This window comes from Myotis myotis, unplaced genomic scaffold (genome assembly GCF_014108235.1).
Source record: "Myotis myotis isolate mMyoMyo1 unplaced genomic scaffold, mMyoMyo1.p scaffold_m19_p_17, whole genome shotgun sequence".
Taxonomy (NCBI): domain Eukaryota; kingdom Metazoa; phylum Chordata; class Mammalia; order Chiroptera; family Vespertilionidae; genus Myotis; species Myotis myotis.
The window spans coordinates 8,205,785-8,227,345 of record NW_023416321.1 but is presented as its reverse complement, the minus strand read 5'-3'; the positions used below and the strand labels follow the sequence as shown (position 1 = coordinate 8,227,345).

Sequence of the window (21,561 nt, the reverse complement as noted above, 5' to 3'; positions counted from 1 at the left end):
GGGATTCCTGAGGGGCAGCAGCAAGGGTCCCAGCCCGGGGTCCTCCCTCCCCCAGGATAAAGAACGTACGGAGTGCCAGAGGGAAGGGAGAGGGGAGTGGGGCTCGGGCATTTGGCAACTAGGAGGCTGTTGCCTCCTGCTCCTGCCAAGGGGGGCGAACAGTAAGACAGTCCTTTGAGGCGTATCTGGCAGGAAGAGCAGTGGGAGAGCCCAGGACACTTCCCCGTCGAGTGCAGGGGAATTCGTACTTGCAGCGCTGGTCAGCTTTGTCCAGCAAAGGTGTGAGCTTCAGCAGGAACTCAAAGGCACAATTGACATCTTCGGTAAAGTCCTACAAAGAGCCAGAAATGCCATCTGGCTTCTCAGTCTTCTTCCCCACACACAGCCTGCGTTGCAGGCTCACAAGGACACCGCTGGATATAAAAGCCTACAAGTCGGCCGTGTCTACCCACTGGCTTCCAGTGACTACTATGGGGGGGAGTTTGGGGCATCACCCTCCATGGCCACCCGGGTCCTGATCATCTCAGGCAACCCTGCCTGCCTCTTGAGCAGCCTGGCTGCCTTCTCTCTGGAGACTGGGCGCCTGTGTGTGGTGCACACAGATGCTCAGGTACACACACACTCGCCTTCTCACAGGAACAAGGACACACTCCTGCCCAGTTCAGCGACCCTCCCCTTGCTCTTGCTTCTCCAGGGCAGAGACAAGGATCTACCTGCTCCTATGCCCCCTCCGTCTCATTTCTTCTACTCACCTTGTCCCCATGAGAGTATTTCTTCAACTTCACCAAAACCTGTGGAATCTAGAGGATGAGGCAGGGGGGAAACAGGAAGCACAAGTTTTTCTCTTTCACCCAGAACTGAAGGCACTCGCTCCGGCCCCTGCTCTGGGCAGAGAGACAGGACACCCCTGCCCTGAAAGTGAAAGCATTCTAGAAGCCAAATCAGAAAGCGACAGGACCTAAGTGCCCGGTGCCCTCAGCCTACAGGACACAGGGGCCCCCTGTCTGCTGGCTCAATGAGGAAATGCCATAAGCAGAAGTGGAGTCCTCGCTTCAAGGACCGCGGCCTGCTTCCCTGGCTCCCGTGACTGCCCTGTAGGAGTCTGGCTGAAGACGGAGCTAAGGAACACCTGTGTGCTGACACAGCAGGAGCTGCCAGCGCGCTAAATATGGCCCTGGGACTCTCAGAGGAAAGAATCGATGGGAACTAGTGCTGGGGGACCTGGCAGGCTGGGCATGACGCCAGCGGGAGAAACACGGGGCAAAGGCCTAGGGAGTCGTTGCTTTTCCCGAGGACCATCCCTAGACGGGCTCTCCTGCTGCTCCAGGTCCCAGGTACCTTGAGGAAGGTGAAAGCCGTCCACTTGAGCTCCTCTGTGCCCTCGGGAGACTCGATGAGGCCCACGAGGCAAGCTTTCCAGATCTCCAGGACAAAAAGTGGGGTGGGGATATGCTGCAGGAAGACCCAAGACAAGGCCTTAGAGGGGCCCCATTCCCCCCTTCACCTCTGCAGGCCCCGGGCATCAGGCTGGGTTACAACTGGGAAACGCAGAAACACGAGAGCCAGGGCCGTCAGGTAAGGTGGCAGAACCATACAAGACTGGGATTCGCTTTCCCATGAACAGGAGAAACCCCATGTCTCCCAGAAGGACCCGCGAATCCTCCCTCTTGCACACAAACGGTCGCCGCCTTGGGGATAGAGAGGCAATTCTGGCCCACCCACCTGCATGCGCTTCACCATCATCAGCTGTTCCACCAGAGGCTGGGTCTCGCCTGTCAGGTTCATGGTGCCCTCGAGCAGGACCAGCGCGTGGACTGTGGGGAAGCCAGTTTTGTTCGGCTGCTCGGAGTGCACGGCCAGCATCATGGGGATGCTGAGGGGACAGATCCACAGGGGGTGGCACATGGTGAGCTGGGAAGCGTTGGAGAGCAGGGGAGAGCAGAAGGGTCGGGGCCAGGTGCCACACAACCCACCCCCACCCAGGGCCTTTCCCCTCTCCCTTCCCCACATCGGCCTGGGAGCTGGGTACCTCCTAATGAGTGTGCCGCACTGCTCAGCCTGGCTCCGGAGCTGGGGGTTGCTGAGATTGGCCAAGATCTCCCCAAGCTTCAAGAGAGAATGTTCAATAGCTGTCCAGGAGGCTGGTGGAGAAAAGGAAATACAGGAACATGATGGGAAACAGAGGAGAGGGAGAGAGTAACCCCAAACTCCTCAACTTTGGCACCCTCTGGGCCCACAAAACCACGCAAGGAGGCTTCCCCTGAGGGTGACATGGAGGCTGGGGGCCTGGGGGCAGCATGTGCTGTTTCTAGAAGGAGGCTGCACCCCAAGAGTGAAGCCCCCAGAAGCCTGCCTGGTAGGGATGCGTGCAGCTGACTTTAGAGACAGGCAGTGGCAGAGAGGCAGGGGCGGGGCGGGGGAGGGGAGGAGAGTCCAGAGGCTGGAACAGGGAGGTGCCCCAGATCACTTCAGGAGTATGCCAGCCTTGCAAGTAGCCAACACTCTCCAACTCAGACAAGCTGGACTCCTACACCTCCTTCTGTATCCTCCACCCCGTCTGGGCCTTGGCTCTAGCTGTCCTCCCTTCGGAAATGCCCCTCCCACTCATCACCTCGCCAACTCTCACTATCCTTCAAGCCTCTGTTCAAGCCTCAGCTGCTTTAACAACCCACCCAACTGGTCCAACCCACTGATCTCTCCTAAATGCCTGAATTCATGGTCTATACTGCATGATTTAGACTTAATTATAAGTCACTTATCCTAGTTACAATTCCAGAGGGTCAATTGATGACGAATGGCACCAACTAGCCCATTAACCTATATGTAGCATGGGGGAGGTGAGACCTGAGATCCATTCAGTTAAATATTCCTTCATTTTGCAGCCAATAAACATTTGTCAAGTGCTCGATAGGTAAGAAACTGTCAACATAGCCAATTTTTACATCATGGTCACCTTTCCGTACTTTACAGCGACAAGAAAATATATTTTGGGAAGTAATAAATATACTAATCCTACAAGTTCTTCAACCAGGCCTTGAAGACCTGGAGGTAACCCATTCTAGCATTTTCATTGTTGGAGAAATACAGATCCTCAGTGGTCCCAAGCCACAGCAAGACTGCGGCCTTCGGCCCCACGTCCGGAATATCAGAACCCTCCCTCCCACTAGGTGATCTGTCTGATCGCAGGCTCTGGAGAGTTCCAATGTTTAACGTGTGCACTTGAGTCGAGAGGTGTATGGCCCAGTAGGCCTGGCAGCAGACAGGCATCATGTCTAAAGGATGTGTTAGGCAATGCTCAAACACGGTCATCTGTTTTTCAGATGATCAGTAACACAAGGACGGATCACGTGCTTGCCTTGTCCTCTCATTTTTTCCATGTATATTGCACACTAGTCTTGCTCCCCACTGGCATGTATACTGCCACATGCTCCTTCAGCAGCCCCCCACCTCCCCGCCCCCAGCACCTGGCAGAGTGCTGGGCATACAATAAGGCTCAGTAAATACCTGTTGGTTGATTGGCTCGGGTGCCACCCTGCCCAAGTCCCTGGGATGTATGCAATGCTTATGGGGAGAAAAAAAAGGAAGTGGGATGATTTCAGATCCTCCTGGAAAAAAGTGGGATGCCATCCTGCCTCTCCCCTCTCAATTAAAGAACCGGATGTGGGAGCAGTGGCAGGTGGGGCTCAGGGGGACGAGGGGACATACAGGCCTCCTCTAGTTTGGCGATGTGGAGCAGGGCCCGGTTCTTGGTGCTGCCGAGGGTCTTCTCCAGGCGCTGCAGGCACATGGCAAGCTGCTTCTCGCCGGCAGCTGGAGTGCCAGCCTCCAGCCCCTCCTGGAGCCGCTCGGCAGAGGCTGCAGTGCAGCGCAGCAGCCAGTGGAGGGCGCTGAGAAGGGCCCGGCACAGCCCGATGCACTCCTCTGCTTTGCCATGACAGCTACGGGAAAGGATGCAAAATCTGTCTCTGCTCCAAAGGCTGAAACCTGACCCACACCAATGTTCCCAGAGGGCCTGGCACTCCCTACTAGGGAAGAGAGTTGGGAAGCTAGCAAAGTCCTAGGGAAGACAGCCCTGTTGCTTTCCACTGGACAAGGTTTCAAATGAGCTACTCCCAATCGAGAAGAGGCATTTTTGTCCTAAGGACTAAGTGGAAAAGGATGGGGATGGGTGGGTGTGGGTGAGCAGGGGGAAGAAGTGTGGGGAGCCACAGAGTCTCTCTACTTGGAGCTTCTCCTTTACACTAAGCTAATGCTGGAGGTTGTGAGCTCCTCACCCCTGCTAGTACCTTAGTCGGTCACAAAACATGTCCATGATATCCAGCAACGCCTGGACACACAGGTCACGGGAAAAGTCATCAAACTGTGGAAAGAACAGAGGTGATGCTACAGTCAACCCCTGGTGTCACACGAGGCAGATGAGACACTCATCTTTCCTCCCACCTCAGGTTTCAGAATGGGCACCCTTTCAACACTGGAGATTGGCTAATTGCCAGCCCCCGCTTCCCAGGATGCTCTTCCTTCCAGAGAAAGGCAGCTATGCCAGCCAGAGACAGTGTGGGCTACCTGTCCAGCCTCAGTGGCCACATGATCAGAGCATTCAAGGAGGTGGGGCCCCCTCCGTCACGACCGTATCTTTTCCCCTGGCCCCCACCCAGCCTCTGGGTGGCTATGATCATACCTTACTGATAGCTGAAAGGACAGAGGAGTAGGACACCATCTGGAGGGAAAGAAGAAAGATAAAGTTCAGACAACCAGTGTTCCACAGTTGAACGGAACAAGCGCTCACACTCCAAGTTGCTGCAGCTCTCCTAAAACCTCAACCCTTTCAGGAGGCCTTCCTCAGCCCACTAAACAAGGCAGAACACTGGCACTGTCTCCATTCCTCCCTCTATCAGACTCACCGCACATGACATCATAAGCATGAACCCATTCAGAAGATGATTTGGGGCATTCAAAGGTGCCATGTTTCACTGTCCACTATATAGAGAGTCTAACTGACTGCCGGTGGGCAGAAGAATGGTTATGTTCCTTTACTCCTACAACTGCTATCAAGAGTGATTTTGTTTGGACAAGAACAGCCCGGCTGTCATGGCTCAGTGGTTGAGTGTTGACCTATGAACCAGGAGGTCATGGTTTGATTTCTGGTCAGTGCACATGCTGGGGTTGTGAACTTGACTCCCAGTGGGGGGCGTGCAGGAGGCAGCCAATCAATGAATCTCTTTCATCACTGATGTGTTTCTCTCTCCCTCTCTCTCTCCCTCCCTCCCTTCCTCTCAGAAATCAATAAAATAAAAAAGAACTGGAGACAAGCACACATTTCTTGCAGTGACTAGGTAGTAACTGCACCTTGACATCGGTAGTGAATTCCACTATTCACCTCTTACTCACTTTTCTAGGAGTTATTCTCGAGGACTCTACCAGGGCACCTTCTCTGATCGACCCCAACCTCCCACCCAAAGCTGAAATACCCTCTGTGCTCCAACTAACCCCCTGTGCCCATCACGGCACAGCTGGTGCCTGCTGCCCCCACCGAACGAGAAGCTCCGTGAGGATAAGGACGCTTTTACTCGGTGACCCATGAACTTGGTGACAATGTTTATAGAATGAATAAGTAAAAACACACCCTTAGGTCAGCATTTCCCAAAGTAGCTTCTAAAGCTGCACTGGACAATAGCGATGCCATTAGCCACACATGGCTTTTTAAAGTTAAACAGAATTTTAAAAGGTATTATTGTTTCTCTAGAACCCAACCTGGGGCCCAGCAGGCAGTAGGTCCTCCGTAAGTTTCTATTGTTTTCGACCGATGAATTCTCTTTCATAATTGATGTGTCTTTCATTATGATATCTAAGATGTCATGTAACTAACCTTCTGGGGGGGAAATTTACCTTAAAACAAATTTCTATTAGTAAAACCTACTTATCACCATAAGGTCAGAGATATAATTCAAAAGAAATAATTTGTCCTGAGTGAAATTAAACCCCACAAAAAAATCTTTTAAGTTGTCATATTCTAAAAAAATAATAATATAGCATGCTGATAAAATGAGTAACGCTACAGAAAACAGTCACAGTCGTATACTCAAAATTAGTGGCACAACACACCAAATAAAAAAGCAAAATACAATGACAGAAACGGTCAAGATAATTAGTCACCTGCCTTGTGGGTTTTCTTCACTAGAAAAATAGGACTTTCCAAAGACTTAAGAAGAAAGCTAAGTCAGCCTCGATGACCTTAATAGGGTGATGCCTTTCATGTCTTACTTTCCCATCAAGTGAACAGACTGCTCTCTGTTCAGACATCTTTAACAAATATTCTTGGATTAAACAGGTGCAAAGCACACAGAAGACTTAAATACACAATTAGTGTTTAGTGCCACTCTCAGCAGGACGCCCGTGAAGCCAGGGCTGGTGTCTGACAGTGATCAGAGAGTTGGGTGCCTGCCTGGGCAGGATGACCGTAACGTTCCAGGCGAGTGTTTGTTTATTTATAACTGATGTCCCCATAGCAAGAGCTTGGCAGAGAACGGAACCTTGTTGGATACCAACCTGAAGGGGGAGCTGGATGTCCCCACTAGAAACAGACCCCAAACTACCAGAAGAGACACCCCCAATTCTGTATGTTCTGAAGGATGTCATTGGTTGTATGTTTATATGATCTCCAAATTCAGGATTCTGTTCAGTAAATTTTTGCCAACAGTATCAATAAGGCACTTCTACTCTGGAGACCTAAAAATACTTTCCACATGGTGAACTGTTTTAACAGCAGGATTTAACCTATTCCAGTCTTCATATATCCATCAACGTAGGAGCGCTACACTACCAGCAGCCCAGGGATGGAGACGTCTATGAGGCCACTGCACACCTCGCCAGCCCAGACTGACCCGCAGCTGCTCTCTAGTCTCCTCTGCTCTTCATGGTCAACACCCCAACTGCTCCTCAGTACCTCTGTGAGCACAGCACTGGACCAAAGAGCCTCTTAACTCTGAAGGAAAAATAAATGACTAATTTTGCACAGCACTTTGGAAGTCATGAAGGTCTTCCATGTATATTTATTTCTCTGTCACTTCAGCCTCTTTATCCCTCTTGCTTTTCCCATCAGTGTTTACACATCTCAAGATTCTTCTATTTTTAGCCGAAACCGGTTTGGCTCAGTGGATAGAGCGTCGGCCTGCGGACTGAGAGGTCCCAGGTTCGATTCCGGTCAAGGGCATGTACCTGGGTTGCGGGCACATCCCCAGTGGGAGATGTGCGGGAGGCAGCTGATCGATGATTCTCTCTCATCGATGTTTCTAACTCTCTATCTCTCTCCCTTCCTCTCTGTAAAAAATCAATAAAATATATTAAAAAAAAAAAAAAAAGATTCTTCTATTTTTAAAGGAGCTTCCCACAGACCTCCCACTTCCAATTAACCACCACCCGCTCTTCCGCTCTTCACCGGCACAGGAGTTCTCTCTACTCACCGTCTGCCTCCCCACCTCCCGCTGGCCATTCGCCCCATTCCAATCGCTTCTGTCCTTGCCACGGCATGAATCCTCTCATTAAGCTCATCAACAAGCCCTTGTTGCTACACCCCATGGACAGTTCTCAGTTCTGATCTCAATGACCTCCCAGCAGCGTCTGACAGCAGCAAACACCTCCTCATTCTTCGGTCCTCTCCTTCCTCCTGCGACTTTCCTTGAGGCCACACTCTCTCGCTTTTCTTTTCTTCTCGCCTCGCTGACCCCTTCTTCCCGGACTCCTATAAGGAATTCCTTTCCTGCGTGTGTTCCTTCAATGTGATTGGTTCGTCGGGAATGTGGCTTGGTCACCCCCTTCCTTCTCGCTCTCCACACTCTCCGGGCAATCTCACCCATGCCCATAGTTTCAATGGCCATCTGCAGAGGATGCCTCCTAAATCAACAGCTCTAGCCTAGGCCTCTCCTTCTGAGTTCCAGACACGTATGTTCAGCTGCCTACTCAGCATCTTCTCTTCGATAGCCCACAGAGGCACCTTAAATGGAACAAGGCCAAAATCAAACATGCCGTCTCCACCCCTCATCTGCACCCCAAACCTAACAGTCCTACTCTACTCCCACTGTCTTCCTACGATCCCATCGTTCAGCCAGTCCTCCAAACCAGAAACCTAGACACTACCTTGGATTTTTTCCTCTCTTTCACACTTCTCCAGTTAATCACCAAATCCGTTCTCAATGCCATTTCCTAACTTCTTCTTGAATTCATCTTTTTTTAAATATGTTTTTATTGATTTTTAGAGGGAGAGGGAGAGAGAGAAACATCAGTGGGAGTGTGAAACATGGATGCACACCCCCTATGGGGGATTAAGTCTGAAACCCAGGCATGTGCCCCAACCAGGAATCAAACTGGCAACCTCTCATTGCACGGGACGATGCCTAGCCAACTGAGCTACACTGCACTTGAATTCATCTTTTTTTTTTTGCTGCTGCCATTCCCCAAGTTTTTTATTTTTATTTATTTAATTTTTTTGTTAATCTTCACCCAAGGATTTTTTTCATTGATTTTTAGAGGGGGGGGGGGTGGAGAAGGAGACAAGAGAGAGAAAAAAAAACATTGATATGGGAGAGACATATCGATTGGTTGCCTCCTACATTCACTCCGACTGGGGCCTGGGATTGAACCTGCAACCCAGGTGCCCATGACCAGGAATCGAACCAAGACCCTTTGGTTTGCAGGCTAATGCTCTAACAGCCAGGGTTGGCACTTCCCAAGTTTATGCTAATATCATCTCTTTCCTGAATTACTACAATAGCTTAAATCAGGGGTTGGAAAACTAAGGCTTACAACCTAAATCTGGCTTATCCACCTTTTTTGTAAATAAAGTTTTATCAGAACACAGGCATGCCCACTTATTTACATATTATCTAGATCTGCTTTCAAGCTATAATGACAAAACAGTGGTGACAGAAACTATATGGCCTGCAAAACAGAAAGTATTTACTCTCTGGTTCTTTACAGCAAAAATATTCCAGACTAAATCGTGTTCTTGACTTCTGTTTTACTCTCTTTCAACCCATTCTTCAAACTACAATCAGAGTGATTTTTCTAAAGTTAATCCACAAATTCCCCAAATCCACAAAGTCAAGGAACTCCCAATCAAAATATAATAGGGTTTTAAAAAGAACTTAAGTGGATTCTAAAATCTGTCTGGAAATGAAAATGCCTGGGTCAAGAAATTTTTGAGAGGTAAAATTATGGGAAGACTTGCCTAGCCAGGTATCAAACATATTATAAAGGTACAGTAATTAAAACAATAAAGTACTGGTGCAAGAAAAGACCAATATATCAATAAAATAAACTAGAATGTCAAGAAATGGAATCCTGTCTATAAGAAAATTTAGGCTAGGACAAATAATGGTCTATTCAATAAAGGTAGTTGAGCCAACTGTCCATCTGTCTGAAAAAATATATAAACTTGGCTGTTTCACACCAATAAATTTTAACTGTGACAGAGAAAAGAAACATAAAAAATAAAAGTGAAGTGTTGGCAAAAATTAGAGAAAAATATATTTTGATCCTTGGAGCAGGCAACCCCTTATGCAAGACAAAAGCCACATAGGAAAAAGGCTAAATCTGGCAACAGATGCATTAAAAACTTTTGCATGCCACCCTGGCTGGTTTGGCTCAGTGGATAGAGCACTGGCCTGCGGACTGAGGGGTCCTGGGTTTGATTCAGGTCAGGGGCACATGCCCGGGTTGCAGGCTTGATCCCCGGTGGGGGGTGTGCAGTAGGTAGCCGATCAATGATTCTCTCTCATCACTGATGTTTCTATCTCTCTCTCCCTCTGCCTTCCTCTCTGAAATCAATAAAAATATTTAAAGAAAAACTTCTGCATGCCAAGAAAATAAAAATCACAAACTTAAAGGTGATAGAAAGAAAATTGAAGACATATATAACAGATAAAGATTACAAGATAGATTTTTAAAAATATTTTTTTATTGATTTCAGAGAGGAAGGGAGAGGGAGAGAGAGATAGAAACATCAATGATGATAGAGAATCACCGACTGGCTGCCTCCTGCACGCCCCTATTGGGGATCAAGCCCAAACCAGGGCATATGCCCTTGACCGGAATCGAACCTGGGACCTTTCAGTCCACAGGCCGACACTCTTATTCACTGATTCAAACCAGCTAAGGCAAGATAGATTATTTTAAAAGACACTTAACAATCAGTAGGAATTCTTCTTGGAATGATGAAAATGTTCCAACCTGATTGTGGTGATAGTTGTACAACTCTGAGTATTCTAAAAACTAGTGAGCTATATACCTTAAATCAGTAAACTATTTATATAGTACGTAATCTATAGCTCAATAAAGCTGTTACCAAAAAAAAATAAAGAAAACAATCTAACAATAGAAAAATGGGCAAATGGTACACATAAGTAATTCACAGAAGATATGCATATAAAAATATGCTCAACATCACAATCATAGAAATACATAATATAACATGATGTTATTTTTTGCTTCTCTGGAAATAAATCTGCAAGATTCTATCCAGCACTGGCAAGTATGTGTGGAAATACTGTCAAACACTATGTGCAGTCTTATCAGTCTGCCTGGCTAACTCAACATTCATGTCTTGGTTTGAACATCGCATCCCTCTGATTGCTCAGAACGGATTGGGTGCCCCTTCCATGGACTCCCAGAGTACCCTGTGCCAGCCACATCATAAGCCTATCCTGTGACTGACAGATTATATCTGCACTAGAGGCCCAGTGCACGAAATTCTGCACAGGGGAGTCCCTGCACCCTCTTGTAATCCGGGACCCCTCGGGGGATGTCCAACTGCCAGTTTAGGCCCAATGTCCAACATTTCTCTTGAAATCCAGGACTGCTGGCTCCTAACCACTCACCTACCTGCCTGCCTGATCACCCCTAACCACTAGCCTGCCTTCCAGATTGCACCTAACCACTCACCTGCCTGCCTGATCGCCCCTAACCGCCTCTGCCTCGGCCCTGCTGCCACAGCTTTGACTGGAAGGACGTCCAGAACGTCCTTTGGCTGTCCGGTCTAATTAGCATATTACGCATTTATTATTATAGATTACCCACTAAATTCTTTGGGTGCTGGGATCAGACCTTGTTCACAGCCATATCCCCAGGGCCTACAGCACTGTCTGGCACATACAAACATTCGTGAATATTTACTGTAGAGTAAGTTAATGAAGTATGATTCTTTCCATGAGAAAACTGCGGCTCACAGAAGTGATTCTGGTATATTCCAACCAATTCACCTGGACAGGATATGAGCCGACAACAGTACTCTACGTCTTTCATATCTTCACACCCTCACCCTCTGGAACCGGTGGGGCCGTTTACCTGAGAGCTAATGGCATACTTCAGGTAGGACAGGATGAGAGGATTGGGGGAAGGTCCGATCATGGCCTGCTCCAGCAGTGCTTCTGCAAGGGGAATCACAAAGTAAGACCCTGTGGCCACAACTTGCCCGGGTGTAGCCCTCCCATCCTTCCTTCCTGTTTCACTGGAGACCTGCTAGGTTGAGGATGTCCCACGTGGCTCCCTTGGGGAAGAATTTCTTCATGTTGATTGCCCACTGGTAGTCACTCCACCGCTCCTTCCAGGCTTGCAAAATGGCTTGCTTCAGGTTCACCACCTTCATGATTGCGCGCTCAGGAAGCGGGGGCCGGTGGCGGGCAGCGGGGAGGCGGGAGAGACCGAGCTAGAAGGGGAGAGGAGATGCTGGGGAAAGAACGGGGGAGGGCAGACGTCAATGAAATGGAGACGCTACAGGGAGATTTGAGGGAGGCAGAACCAAAAGGGAAAAGAGGGGGAGAGGGTGGTAAGGATCCTGCCTGGCTCTTCCCTCCTGGACCACCCTTTCTTAAACTAACGAGGGTGTCAAAGGGGCTTAATACAAAGAGTAACGAGGACAGCGAAGGGTTAAGCCGGTTCTGGTTGCCTAATTACTCCCTCAGCTCTGGCTCCGTCCCTCAGCAGGCACGGCCACTCCAAATCTGGACAACACCCCCATTTCCTCCATCTTCCACACCCTGACACTATAATTCCCTGTTTCCTTTTCATCCACCACCGCCCCAAATTAAGCCTACCCGACAGCTTAGTTCTAAGACCTAGGCATCGCCATTTTGGCACTCAGCAAAGAGCTAGTTTTCTATTGGCTGGGGGCAACATACATGCGCCAATGCCGCGAGAGACAGGTCACGCCGCGAGGTCTTCTGGGAATTGTAGTTTCTCGGACTGAGCTAGCGTGGAAGATAGCCCGCCTCGCTTCTCTCCTTTAGAGAAGGACTTGTAGGAGCTAAGGCATCCATCCCAGGGGGGAGGGGAGAAAGGGGAGGGAGAATGAAGGAGGGGGAGGGGAGGGGGGAGGGCTCTCGAAAGGCCGCTGCAATCAGACCTCGCCCAATGACGTCACTGCCGACTCGACTCGTTATTTAACTATTCTGCCACTCCTTCATTACCCGCTAGTTAGGAAGCACAACAAGGCGGTGGCGTTCTCTTAGCAATATGTTTCTTCTTTCCTGGCATATTTAAACAAAAATTATTATTTCCTAAACCTCTGAGTCTACTACCAGAGTTCTTCCCATTTCCACACTTGGGTTCCAGAGGCCACATTGAGGCTTGTCAGTTACACACATCACCACCTCACCCCCAAAGCTGGCAGTCCTCCCAGAATCTTCTGGCTTTGCAGACTGCTTGAATACCAGGAGAGGTAGGGGGAAAGTGAGGAGGAAACTGAGGTTAAGGTTATCAGAAATAAGGAAAGTCTGAGAAATTGTCATAGCCAAGAGGGCCTTAGGAGACATGATGACTAAATGTAACTTGGTAATCTGGGTGTGACCCTGGAGCAGAAAAAGCACATTTAAGAGAAAGCTAAGAAATCTGAATAAGGCATGGACATTGGTAAATAATAATGTATCAGTACTGGTTCCATTGTAATTGTAACAAATGTACCATGCTAATGTAAGGTGTTAACAAAAGGGAAAATTGGGCTTGGGGTGTGTGGAGACCCTCTACTATCTTCAATTTTTCCCCCTATATATCTAAAAGTATTCTTTTTAAAAAGTTTATTAGCACAGCTAGTGTTTCTCAGTGGTTGAGTGAGTGTCGATCTATGAACCAGGAGGTCGAGGTTCAGATTTCAGAGATGAAGGGAGAGAGAGAGATAGAAACATCAATGGTGAGAGAGAATCATTGATCGGCTGCCTCCTGCACACCAAACACCGGGTATTGAGCCTGCAACCCAGGCATGTGCCCCGACTGGAAATCAAACCTCAACCTCCTGGTTCATAGGTCAATACTCTACCACTGAGCCATGCCAGCTAGGCAATAAAAATATACATATATTTTTTAATCCTTGCCCAAGGATATTTTTCCATTGATTTTTAGGGAGAGTAGAAGAGAGAGGGAAAGACAGAGAGAAATATTGATGAGAGAGAAACACATTGACAAGGGCCCCCGCCAAGGAGGAGCCTGCAACCGAGGTACATGCCCTCGACCGAAATCGAACCTGGGACCCTTTGGTTCGAAGGCTAACGCTCTATCCACTGAGCCAAACCAGCTAGGGCCAAAAAAATTTTTAAGTTTATTAAAAACAATGTGCTGTCTTGCTTATCCTAGGGAACCATATTGTAGATAATTATGTCCATGGCTTCAAGCATTGGCCCTTCTTTCCCCCTCAATGAAAAGTCAAAAAACAAATGCTACCTACTTCTGGCTCCAATGTCTGAGTCTCCCTATACACAAGCCTCATCCTGGCTCTGTCCTGTGAGCAGGTTGTCCCAAATGTTTACAACGAGGGACCAGAATAAACAGCCCAATGTCCCCCACTCCTATGTTCAGCTCTCCATCTCATAGCCTGAGGAGCTTGGTATCCTAGTCCGTGAGTCCAAGCTCCATTCATATTTCCCAACAGCCATTCTTGGACCACCCTTTCAGTGGCAAATCCATTCTCAGGAAAGTGAGTCTGGGGGAGCAGCCCACTCAGGCTCTGAAGCAAACGTGTGGGCCTTAAGACAAGAAATAACAGGATCCTGGGTATCTGGAGCGTAGTCTAAACAGGGGGACAAGGACCCCTGTTCTGAAGGGGAGAGTGCAGCTGGAGGAGGGCCAGATCACATCCCTCTAAGGCAGCGGTTCTCAACCTGTGGGTCACGACCCCTTTGGGGGTCGAACGACCCTTTCACAGGGGTCGCCTAAGACCATTGGAAAACACATATATAATTACATATTGTTTTGTGATTAACCACTATGCTTTAATTATGTCCAATTTGTAACAATGAAATTGGAGGTCACCACAACATGAGGAGCTGTATTAAAGGGTCGCGGCATTAGGAAGGTTGAGAACCACTGCTCTAAGCCTTTCTTCTTCTTTGTTTTTTTCTTTATAAGAATATCACCTTGCCAAAACCGGTTTGGCTCAGTGGATAGAGCATCGACCTGCGGACTGAAGGGTCCCGGGTTCGATTCCAGTGGAGGGCATGTACCTTGGTTGCGGGCACATCCCCAGCGGGGAGTGTGCAGGAGGCGGCTGATCGATGTTTCTCTCTCATCGATGTTTCTAACTCTCTATCTCTCTCCCTTCCTCTCTGTAAAAAATTAATAAAATATATTAAAAAAAAAAGAATATCACCTTTTTACTTTTTTAAAATATATTTTTATTTATTTCAGAGAGGAAGGGAGAAGGGAGAGAGAGATAGAAGCATCAATGATGAGAGAGAATCATTGATTGGCTGCCTCCCGCACGCCCCACACTGAGGATCGAGCCCATAACCTAGGCATGTGCCCTTGACCAGCATAGAGCCTGGGGCCCTTCTGTCCGCAAGCTGATGCTCTATCTGCTGAGCCAAACTGGCTAGGGATGCTTATGGCCTTTCTACCTCCCAATGCACCCGCACACACCCCCTCCATCTGCTTCCTTTTGCGCCTGCCCAAGTGATAACATCAGGGAACAACTGCCAAATATGTGTAGCCAAAGCTTCCAAAGAGGAAGGAGGGAGAACCCAGCCTCCTCACACTTAACCTCCAGACTCCGCCCAGCCACACACACACTTGAGATGGCCTCAAACCCTGTTTGTCTGTCGTCTTTCACGTACCCAGAACCCCTTTCTCTCCCAGGCCCCTCACTCTACCTCTGCCTGCTGCCCTCCTCTCATTCCTTTCCTGTTGCTACAGCCAAGGAACCCCACCTTGAGCCATCCCCGGGTCCTGCAGCTCCTGTCCCATCCCTCACAGCCAAACTGCCCCTCTGGGAAAGAGCTTTCAACTGTGTGACTGCTCCTGACTGGACTAGTGGGTGTTGAGTCGAGTCCACATGGAAGTGGGGTGCTGGGATCCAACCCCAGCAGGTCCAGGGGTCCCCAAAGGTGTGGACGGAGTCGGCGAAGAAGGAATGGCACAGAGGCAGCGTTCAGTTGATCGGCATGGTTGGGTTCTCTTGCCTGGTTCTATTGCCAGGTTCTGTAGGTTCTCCAGCCAGGTTCTGTAGCCAGGTTCTGTAACGAGGTTCTGTCCAGGATCTTTTGCCATGTTCTCTCGCTAGGTTCTGTCTCTAGGTTGTGTGTCCTGTTGTCTTGTTACATCTGTATTTATACCAGTTGATTCCAATCCTATCAATCTCTATTCCAAAGGTTAGGGCGTTTCTTATCTCCATTCCAGGGAGTAAAGATTATGTAGCTTAAGCGTGATTGTTTGTAGTTAAAGTGATTAACTACCCACCTGGCACTTAGTTAAGGGGCTTTATTCCCTCCCTAACTTCAGGGGAAAATCCCTACTTGGGGAAACAACCTTTCTCGGAGAGGTGACCTTGGTTAAAACACATAGCACCAAGAAGTTTAGCAAACATATTAAGAACAGTATCCCATATATACCAGGTCCCTTGAAACATATGCTGTGCAGATGTTTCTTTCCTGCAGCGACTGTGTCTAGCAGCGAGGATGGACTGGCTTCCGGCAGTGGGGACTATTTGGGACCTGAGGATAGTAACGTTCTAAGCTCAAACCATCTCCCTGTGGCAGGAAGCCTGGCAGATCGGGGTTGAGCGAGAGGGCGTGTTCCTTCCCACTTCACAATCGCAAGGTAGCTTTCGCAGTCAGGCCAGCTGCCTTCCCTGACCCCCCACCTTTCACCAGCAGCCCTTTCTCTAGGCGTGGCAGGGTTTCCCCAAGTTGGACTCCCACAGGAACATAAGGACTCCTTTAGTTCTGGGCCAGGGCTATCTTCAGCTTCTCTACTTGGTCCTGACTCCTAGTCTGTGAATATCAGAAATGGCCTTCCCATACATCACTTCTCCCCACACCACAGTAGCTTCCGAGGACCCACAAGCTCTCTGGCTTCCCGACCATAAGGACAGGACTCCGTGATAACCTCCACCATGTGAAAGAAGAGATGCTGACATCCCCTTTGAGTGTACAAGGAAACCCTCCCCTCACACAGCCCCTCTCAAAACCCCTTCTTGCTCCACTTTCTTCTGCTGTCTGTTTCTTCTCCCTCCGCACTGATAGGGCCTGAGCTCCCACCTCTGCTCTCTCTTTTTTTTTTTTTTAATATATTTTATTGATTTTTTACAGAGAGGAAGGGAGAGAGATAGAGAGTTAGAAACATCGATGAGAGAGAAACATCGATCAGCTGCCTCCTGCACATCTCCTACTGGGGATGTGCCCGCAACCCAGGTACATGCCCTTGACCGGAATCGAACCTGGGACCTTTCAGTCTGCAAGCCGACACTCTATCCACTGAGCCAAACCGGTTTTGGCTCCCACCTCTGCTCTCTTAGCCCTAAGCCCCAACCTCTTCATCACGTTGGCTGGGCTGGCCGGGGAAGGGGTCTGGCTGGAGAGAAGAGGGGCACATGGAAGCCAGCCAGGCAGAGTGGCGTGGTAACACTGGAGCAGTGGCAGAAGAGGAGCTAGGCCAGAGTGGGGGCTTGGAGTGAGGTAAGTGGTTGTGGGGAACAGCGTTTTGGGTACCCAGTGGGACAGGGACATTCCTGATCTAGGTTAGAAAGAAGTATAAGGAACATGGGTAAGAGTCTAGGCCCAGGAACACTGAAATACTCGGTAAGGATATAAGGCACAGAGGGAAACGGAGTCATTCCCCTCCCCTAATGGAATATCTCCTTTTGGAAGCTTGCTTGGATCCCCCCTCTATGGAGAGTTCAGTGGCAGCTGGTGGATGGGGAAAGAGAGGGAGCCGTTCCCACATACTCACACACAGCTGGCTCCAAACCAGTGTCCTGTCCTCACCAGTCCCTGAATCAAACTGCCTGCTTTTTATCTATCTTGGGGAGGGGAGCATAAGGGGGGGGGGCTACATGGTGGGCCCACCTCAGGACCGCTCCTGGATCCCCCACACTTCTCTGCCTCTGTCTTCCCACTGACCTTACCAGAGGGCCAGAGAGAGACCAACCAGAACAGGAAAAGGCACAATTTGAACCATCCTCCGAGTGGTTTCCTCTCTCACACCCCGAAGAAGGCCTTCCCTCTGCGCACTGTAGGTGCCACTCTATACGCTTGGCCTCCACACCAGCCTTTCACTGAAAGGGAAGGGCTGCCATATGGTAAGACCCAAACTCTATGGTAAAGGAGACTGCCCCCTACCCCTCCCTCCTCTTCTCTTTCCTCTGGCAAAGGCAGGATGAGGGGTTTCTGTATGGGAGTGAAAGCAGGAGCTGGGAATTTTAGGAGATCGATACCTGCTACATATTACATGCTTTAAAAAAAAGTGTTGCCCTGGCTGGTGTGGATGCCTCAGTAGTTGGAGCATCATCCCCTACACCAAAAGGTGGTGGGTTTGATTCCCAGTCAGGGCACACACCCAGGTTGCGGGTTCAATCCCTGGTGGGGGTGCGTATGGGAGGCAATCAATCTATGTTTCTCGCATCTCTCTCTCTCTCTCTCCCTCCCTCTCCATCTATCTATCTCTATCTCTCTCCCGCTTCCTCTCTCTCAAAAAAAAGAAAAAAAAAAGGTAAAAAAAAAAGTGTCAAATCAATGAATAAAAGCAGGATGAACCCTGAAAGACAACCTGGAGAAGGTGTAAGCATTTTTCCACTTGCCTCAGCTATCAAAAGCAAGGCTCAACCTAGCCAGAATCCCTTCCCGGATTCCCTTGTGTGTGACCCATAACCAGGGTACCTGATAGGACAAAGGCAATTGACAGTGCCCACTTTATATTTAGCAGGACAATTGTTTGCTAATTTCCCCGTCTCTCATCTCTGCTGCATGATCTCCAACGCCCATAAACTGTCCCCTCTTTCTTTCCTCTATTTCCATCTTTTCTTGATTGAAAGACCACTAAGGGGGAAGAAACGCCTGGGTTTTAGGTTCTTTTACCTGGTGCTTTTCCCAGAACTCCCCAAAAGTTGGGCTGTGTCTGCAGAGTCGAGGGGTCTCCGCTGGACACCTCATCACTTGCTGCCATCACCCAGAGCCCAGGAGGTCAAGATGAGGTGAGGCAGGGGAACGGCTGAGTCCCAAGATACAGAGTTCATCCCAGGGCAGGCTGGTAGAGGGCCTATCCCCTGTTCCCCCAAATCGCCGGAGGCTTCCTAGCAGGGATGGAGGATGCTATGTGGGGTCTTGGCTTCAAGGCTTCTGGAGGAAGCTCTTCAGAAAAATATCTGGATCCCTGGTTTCTAGGGGTAGGACCCTCAAGAAATCTTGGGGTGCGTCCTAGCAACAATCTGAGAAGGAGGGAAGAAAGAAAGAAAAGGGGGAGGAGCCTGGGTAGAGCTGCTGCCGCGGGAGCCCAGAGAACAGGCTGTTCCTGCCGCCTCCATGGCAACCAAAATCTAAGAGCGAAGGGAATGCCAGGCATATCCCATTGGAGGGTCTCTATCCCTCATCACTTATGCCCCACCCTCCCGCTCTCCCCGCTAGACTCAGTCCTGAGTAGAAGTGGGGGATGGGAAGAGGCAGGCAGGTGGGGATTTCATAGCAAAGAGAAAACAGGAGCTGGTGATGAACCAGCTCTGCGAAGGGATAGAAGCTTCCAGAGTTGGGGGTAGGCAGGGTGAGTGGGGTGGAAAGGGTGCTGACACCGCATAGAGGCAGGGGCTATAAGCCCAAACCTGGGCTGGATCCTGGCATCTGCTTTGGAGGCAGTGTGCCCTTCACTTTGCCCTTGCCCAGGTCTGGTGGCAGCCCATAGTGGGAGCCAAGGGGAGGGAGAGAGGTAAGGAGAAGATAAGAATGGTGGACTCTTGTCTTTGAGTTCAAGGTGCCCCACTCTGGCCCTGAGGGGGGAAAAGTGGATCAGGAAACACTTCATTTTATTTTATTTTATTTTATTTTATTTTATTTTATTTTATTTTATTTTTAAAAATCTTTATTGTTGAGAGTATTACAGATGTCCCCCCTTCCCCCCCATTCCCTCCCTCCACCCGGTTCCCACCCTGCCCCAGACAACCCTTCACTACCCTACTGTCTGTGCCCACACATAAGATCTTTGGTTAATCTCTTCCCACCCCCCACCCCCCTTCCCTCTGAGATTCATCGGTCTGTTCCATGTTTCCATGCCTCTGATTCTATTTCATTCGCCAGTTTAATTTGTTCATTAGATTTCTTGTTCATTTGATTGTTAGATTCAATTATCGATAGCTATGTATTTACTGCCACTTTATTGTTCATATTTTTAAACTTTTTTTTTCTTCTTCACTTCATTTTCTATGGCTCTGGGTCTAGAATTTCTAAAAGTCTATCTTGCTCAATATCTTTAAGGCCTTTTGTCATAGAGAGTGTGGTGGGGGAAGCCAGAAGGGAGGGGAGACAAAACCATAGCAATTTTCTTTTATCTTCCCCCTCTTGATTCTGTCGTCCTCACCTGATCCAAATCTCTGCTAGACCTCTCCACTGCCTCCTGGTTCTGCCTGGTTGGTGCAGAGTATAAATGTAGCTCATCTCATAAATCGATCCCATACTTTGGGACTCTCTCCCAACTCCTTGGGCAGCCCTATCCCAACAGACTTACTTCCATACAGGGTAGAGCCTGCCCCCTGCACACTGCACACCGAAGGGTTTCCGCCAAAACTGATCATCGAGGAGGTGGCATAAATGTCCAACAGCCACCCTCAGTGCACCTTGCTGTTCTGCTCTGCAGGCACACTGCTCTGACCGGACGGTGCAGCCTCCTGCTCCACCCTGCAGCTGTTGCATGTCCACTGCGAGCGCAGGCCAAACCCACAGGTTCACTTACTGCATGCTGACGCTGCACACTGCAGCCCCGATTCCCCACTGCAGCTGCCGCTACCGCACACTGCAGCCTACTTCCCCCGCTGCAGACCCTCATCACCGCCTCTCCACGCTGCAGCCCGTGGGATGCATCCCAGGCGCCCTTCTCACTCCTCACGATTCCAGGGTGGTCCCCAGAGAGGCACCCTTCTCCCTCCCATGCTTTGCAAACCCCTCTGCCCCCTGGAAGAGAAGGGGCTGCAACAGAACTGAAGATGCAGGTGGCTGGGACTAAGATGAGTCAGGGCGGCCCAACTCGGATAGGCTGTTGGCCAGAACCCCACACTTAGCAAGTGATTTTTTTTTTCCCCAGTGTAAACCGAGCGATTAGTCGAACAGACCTCCTTAACACATACACACACCCTCCAAGAGCAGACCTCAGGGACAGTGCCCCGCCCTGAAAGCCGTGGGAAGGCTGTGGTCCCCGCTGGTAAAACTGGGCTAATGACAGCAGGGAGCCGGCGGGGCCAGGGGGGGTGCTGGAGTAATTAGAGCTCTGCCCGGCGCTGGGAGATCCCGAGATGAAAGGGGCTCTGGCGTCACCGGGTTGGTGTTATGTCCATGAATGCAGGTGTGTGTGTGTGTGTGTGTGTGTGTGTGTGTGTGTGTGCATGGGTGGTGGGGCTAGCTGGTGGAGACCTCTCCCGCGGGGAAGGAAATCCATTTTTATGCAACCTGCCCGCCTCCTGAGACTGGCCCCTGTACCATCGGGGTTTTGGTGGGGGCAAATGCGGGAGGAAAAGCTGAGAGTCGAGGGGGTAGGGCAAGTCTTGCCCCCTCCTCAGCTCAGCTAGGGGGCCAGATGGTGGAGGAAATGGCTGGTGACCGTGAGGAGAAAGCCTGTACATATAGGAAGAGGGCGGCATTTGAAAGGAGAGGCAATGGATCTTAGAAATTGGAGAGGAAGGGAGGTAACGGCAAATACACCTCCAGGAGGATTAAAAGCAGGATGATTGACGTGAAAAGGATCTCAGGGTTCCCCTGCCCGACCCTCGCCTTTTCAGGTCGAGGAAGCTCGCGCCCCCCCTCCGCCCCCCCCCACCTTCCCAGAGCGGGGGTGACTGCTCAAGGTCACACAGTGAGTTGCCAGCAGAGGACCCGAACCCAGAAGCAAACTCGAACCCCCCAGGGTTTGGCATTTAATCTCTCTCCCTTCTTATAAGGGGCAGGCTCGTCGATACTCCCTTCTCTATCCCCACAATGCAAACCCCCAAGCCTCCCATTCTTTCAACGAGCAAAGGCTATTCTTTAAACGACATCTTTTTCGAAATATGTCACCAAGTACCACTCCTGCCGTGGAGTGGGGAGGGCGAGTCCGAGCGGGACGGGGGTGGCG

At 49.8% G+C, this 21,561-nt stretch overlaps 1 protein-coding gene across 16 annotated transcripts in view; it reads right to left on the bottom strand.

The window, feature by feature from the left end:
* MED24 (mediator complex subunit 24) overlaps nucleotides 1-21,561 on the bottom strand; it is a 32,005-nt gene that overhangs the window by 9,741 nt on the left and 703 nt on the right. For 2 of the 16 annotated variants that reach the window (XR_004972662.1, XR_004972663.1), the window contains exons 1-12: nucleotides 11,509-11,549; nucleotides 11,338-11,420; nucleotides 7,635-7,990; nucleotides 4,679-4,717; nucleotides 4,287-4,360; nucleotides 3,706-3,938; nucleotides 3,505-3,561; nucleotides 2,030-2,141; nucleotides 1,723-1,873; nucleotides 1,339-1,452; nucleotides 753-800; nucleotides 249-331 (exon numbers count right to left, since the gene is read on the bottom strand). Coding sequence is in view for 12 of the 16 variants with exons in the window: in XM_036339084.1 (XP_036194977.1) it covers nucleotides 249-331; nucleotides 753-800; nucleotides 1,339-1,452; nucleotides 1,723-1,873; nucleotides 2,030-2,141; nucleotides 3,505-3,561; nucleotides 3,706-3,938; nucleotides 4,287-4,360; nucleotides 4,679-4,717; nucleotides 7,635-7,874 (1,151 nt within the window). In the remaining 4 variants the exon portion in view is untranslated. The other 14 variants (XR_004972660.1, XR_004972661.1, XM_036339078.1 and 11 more) reach the window with 12 other exon arrangements.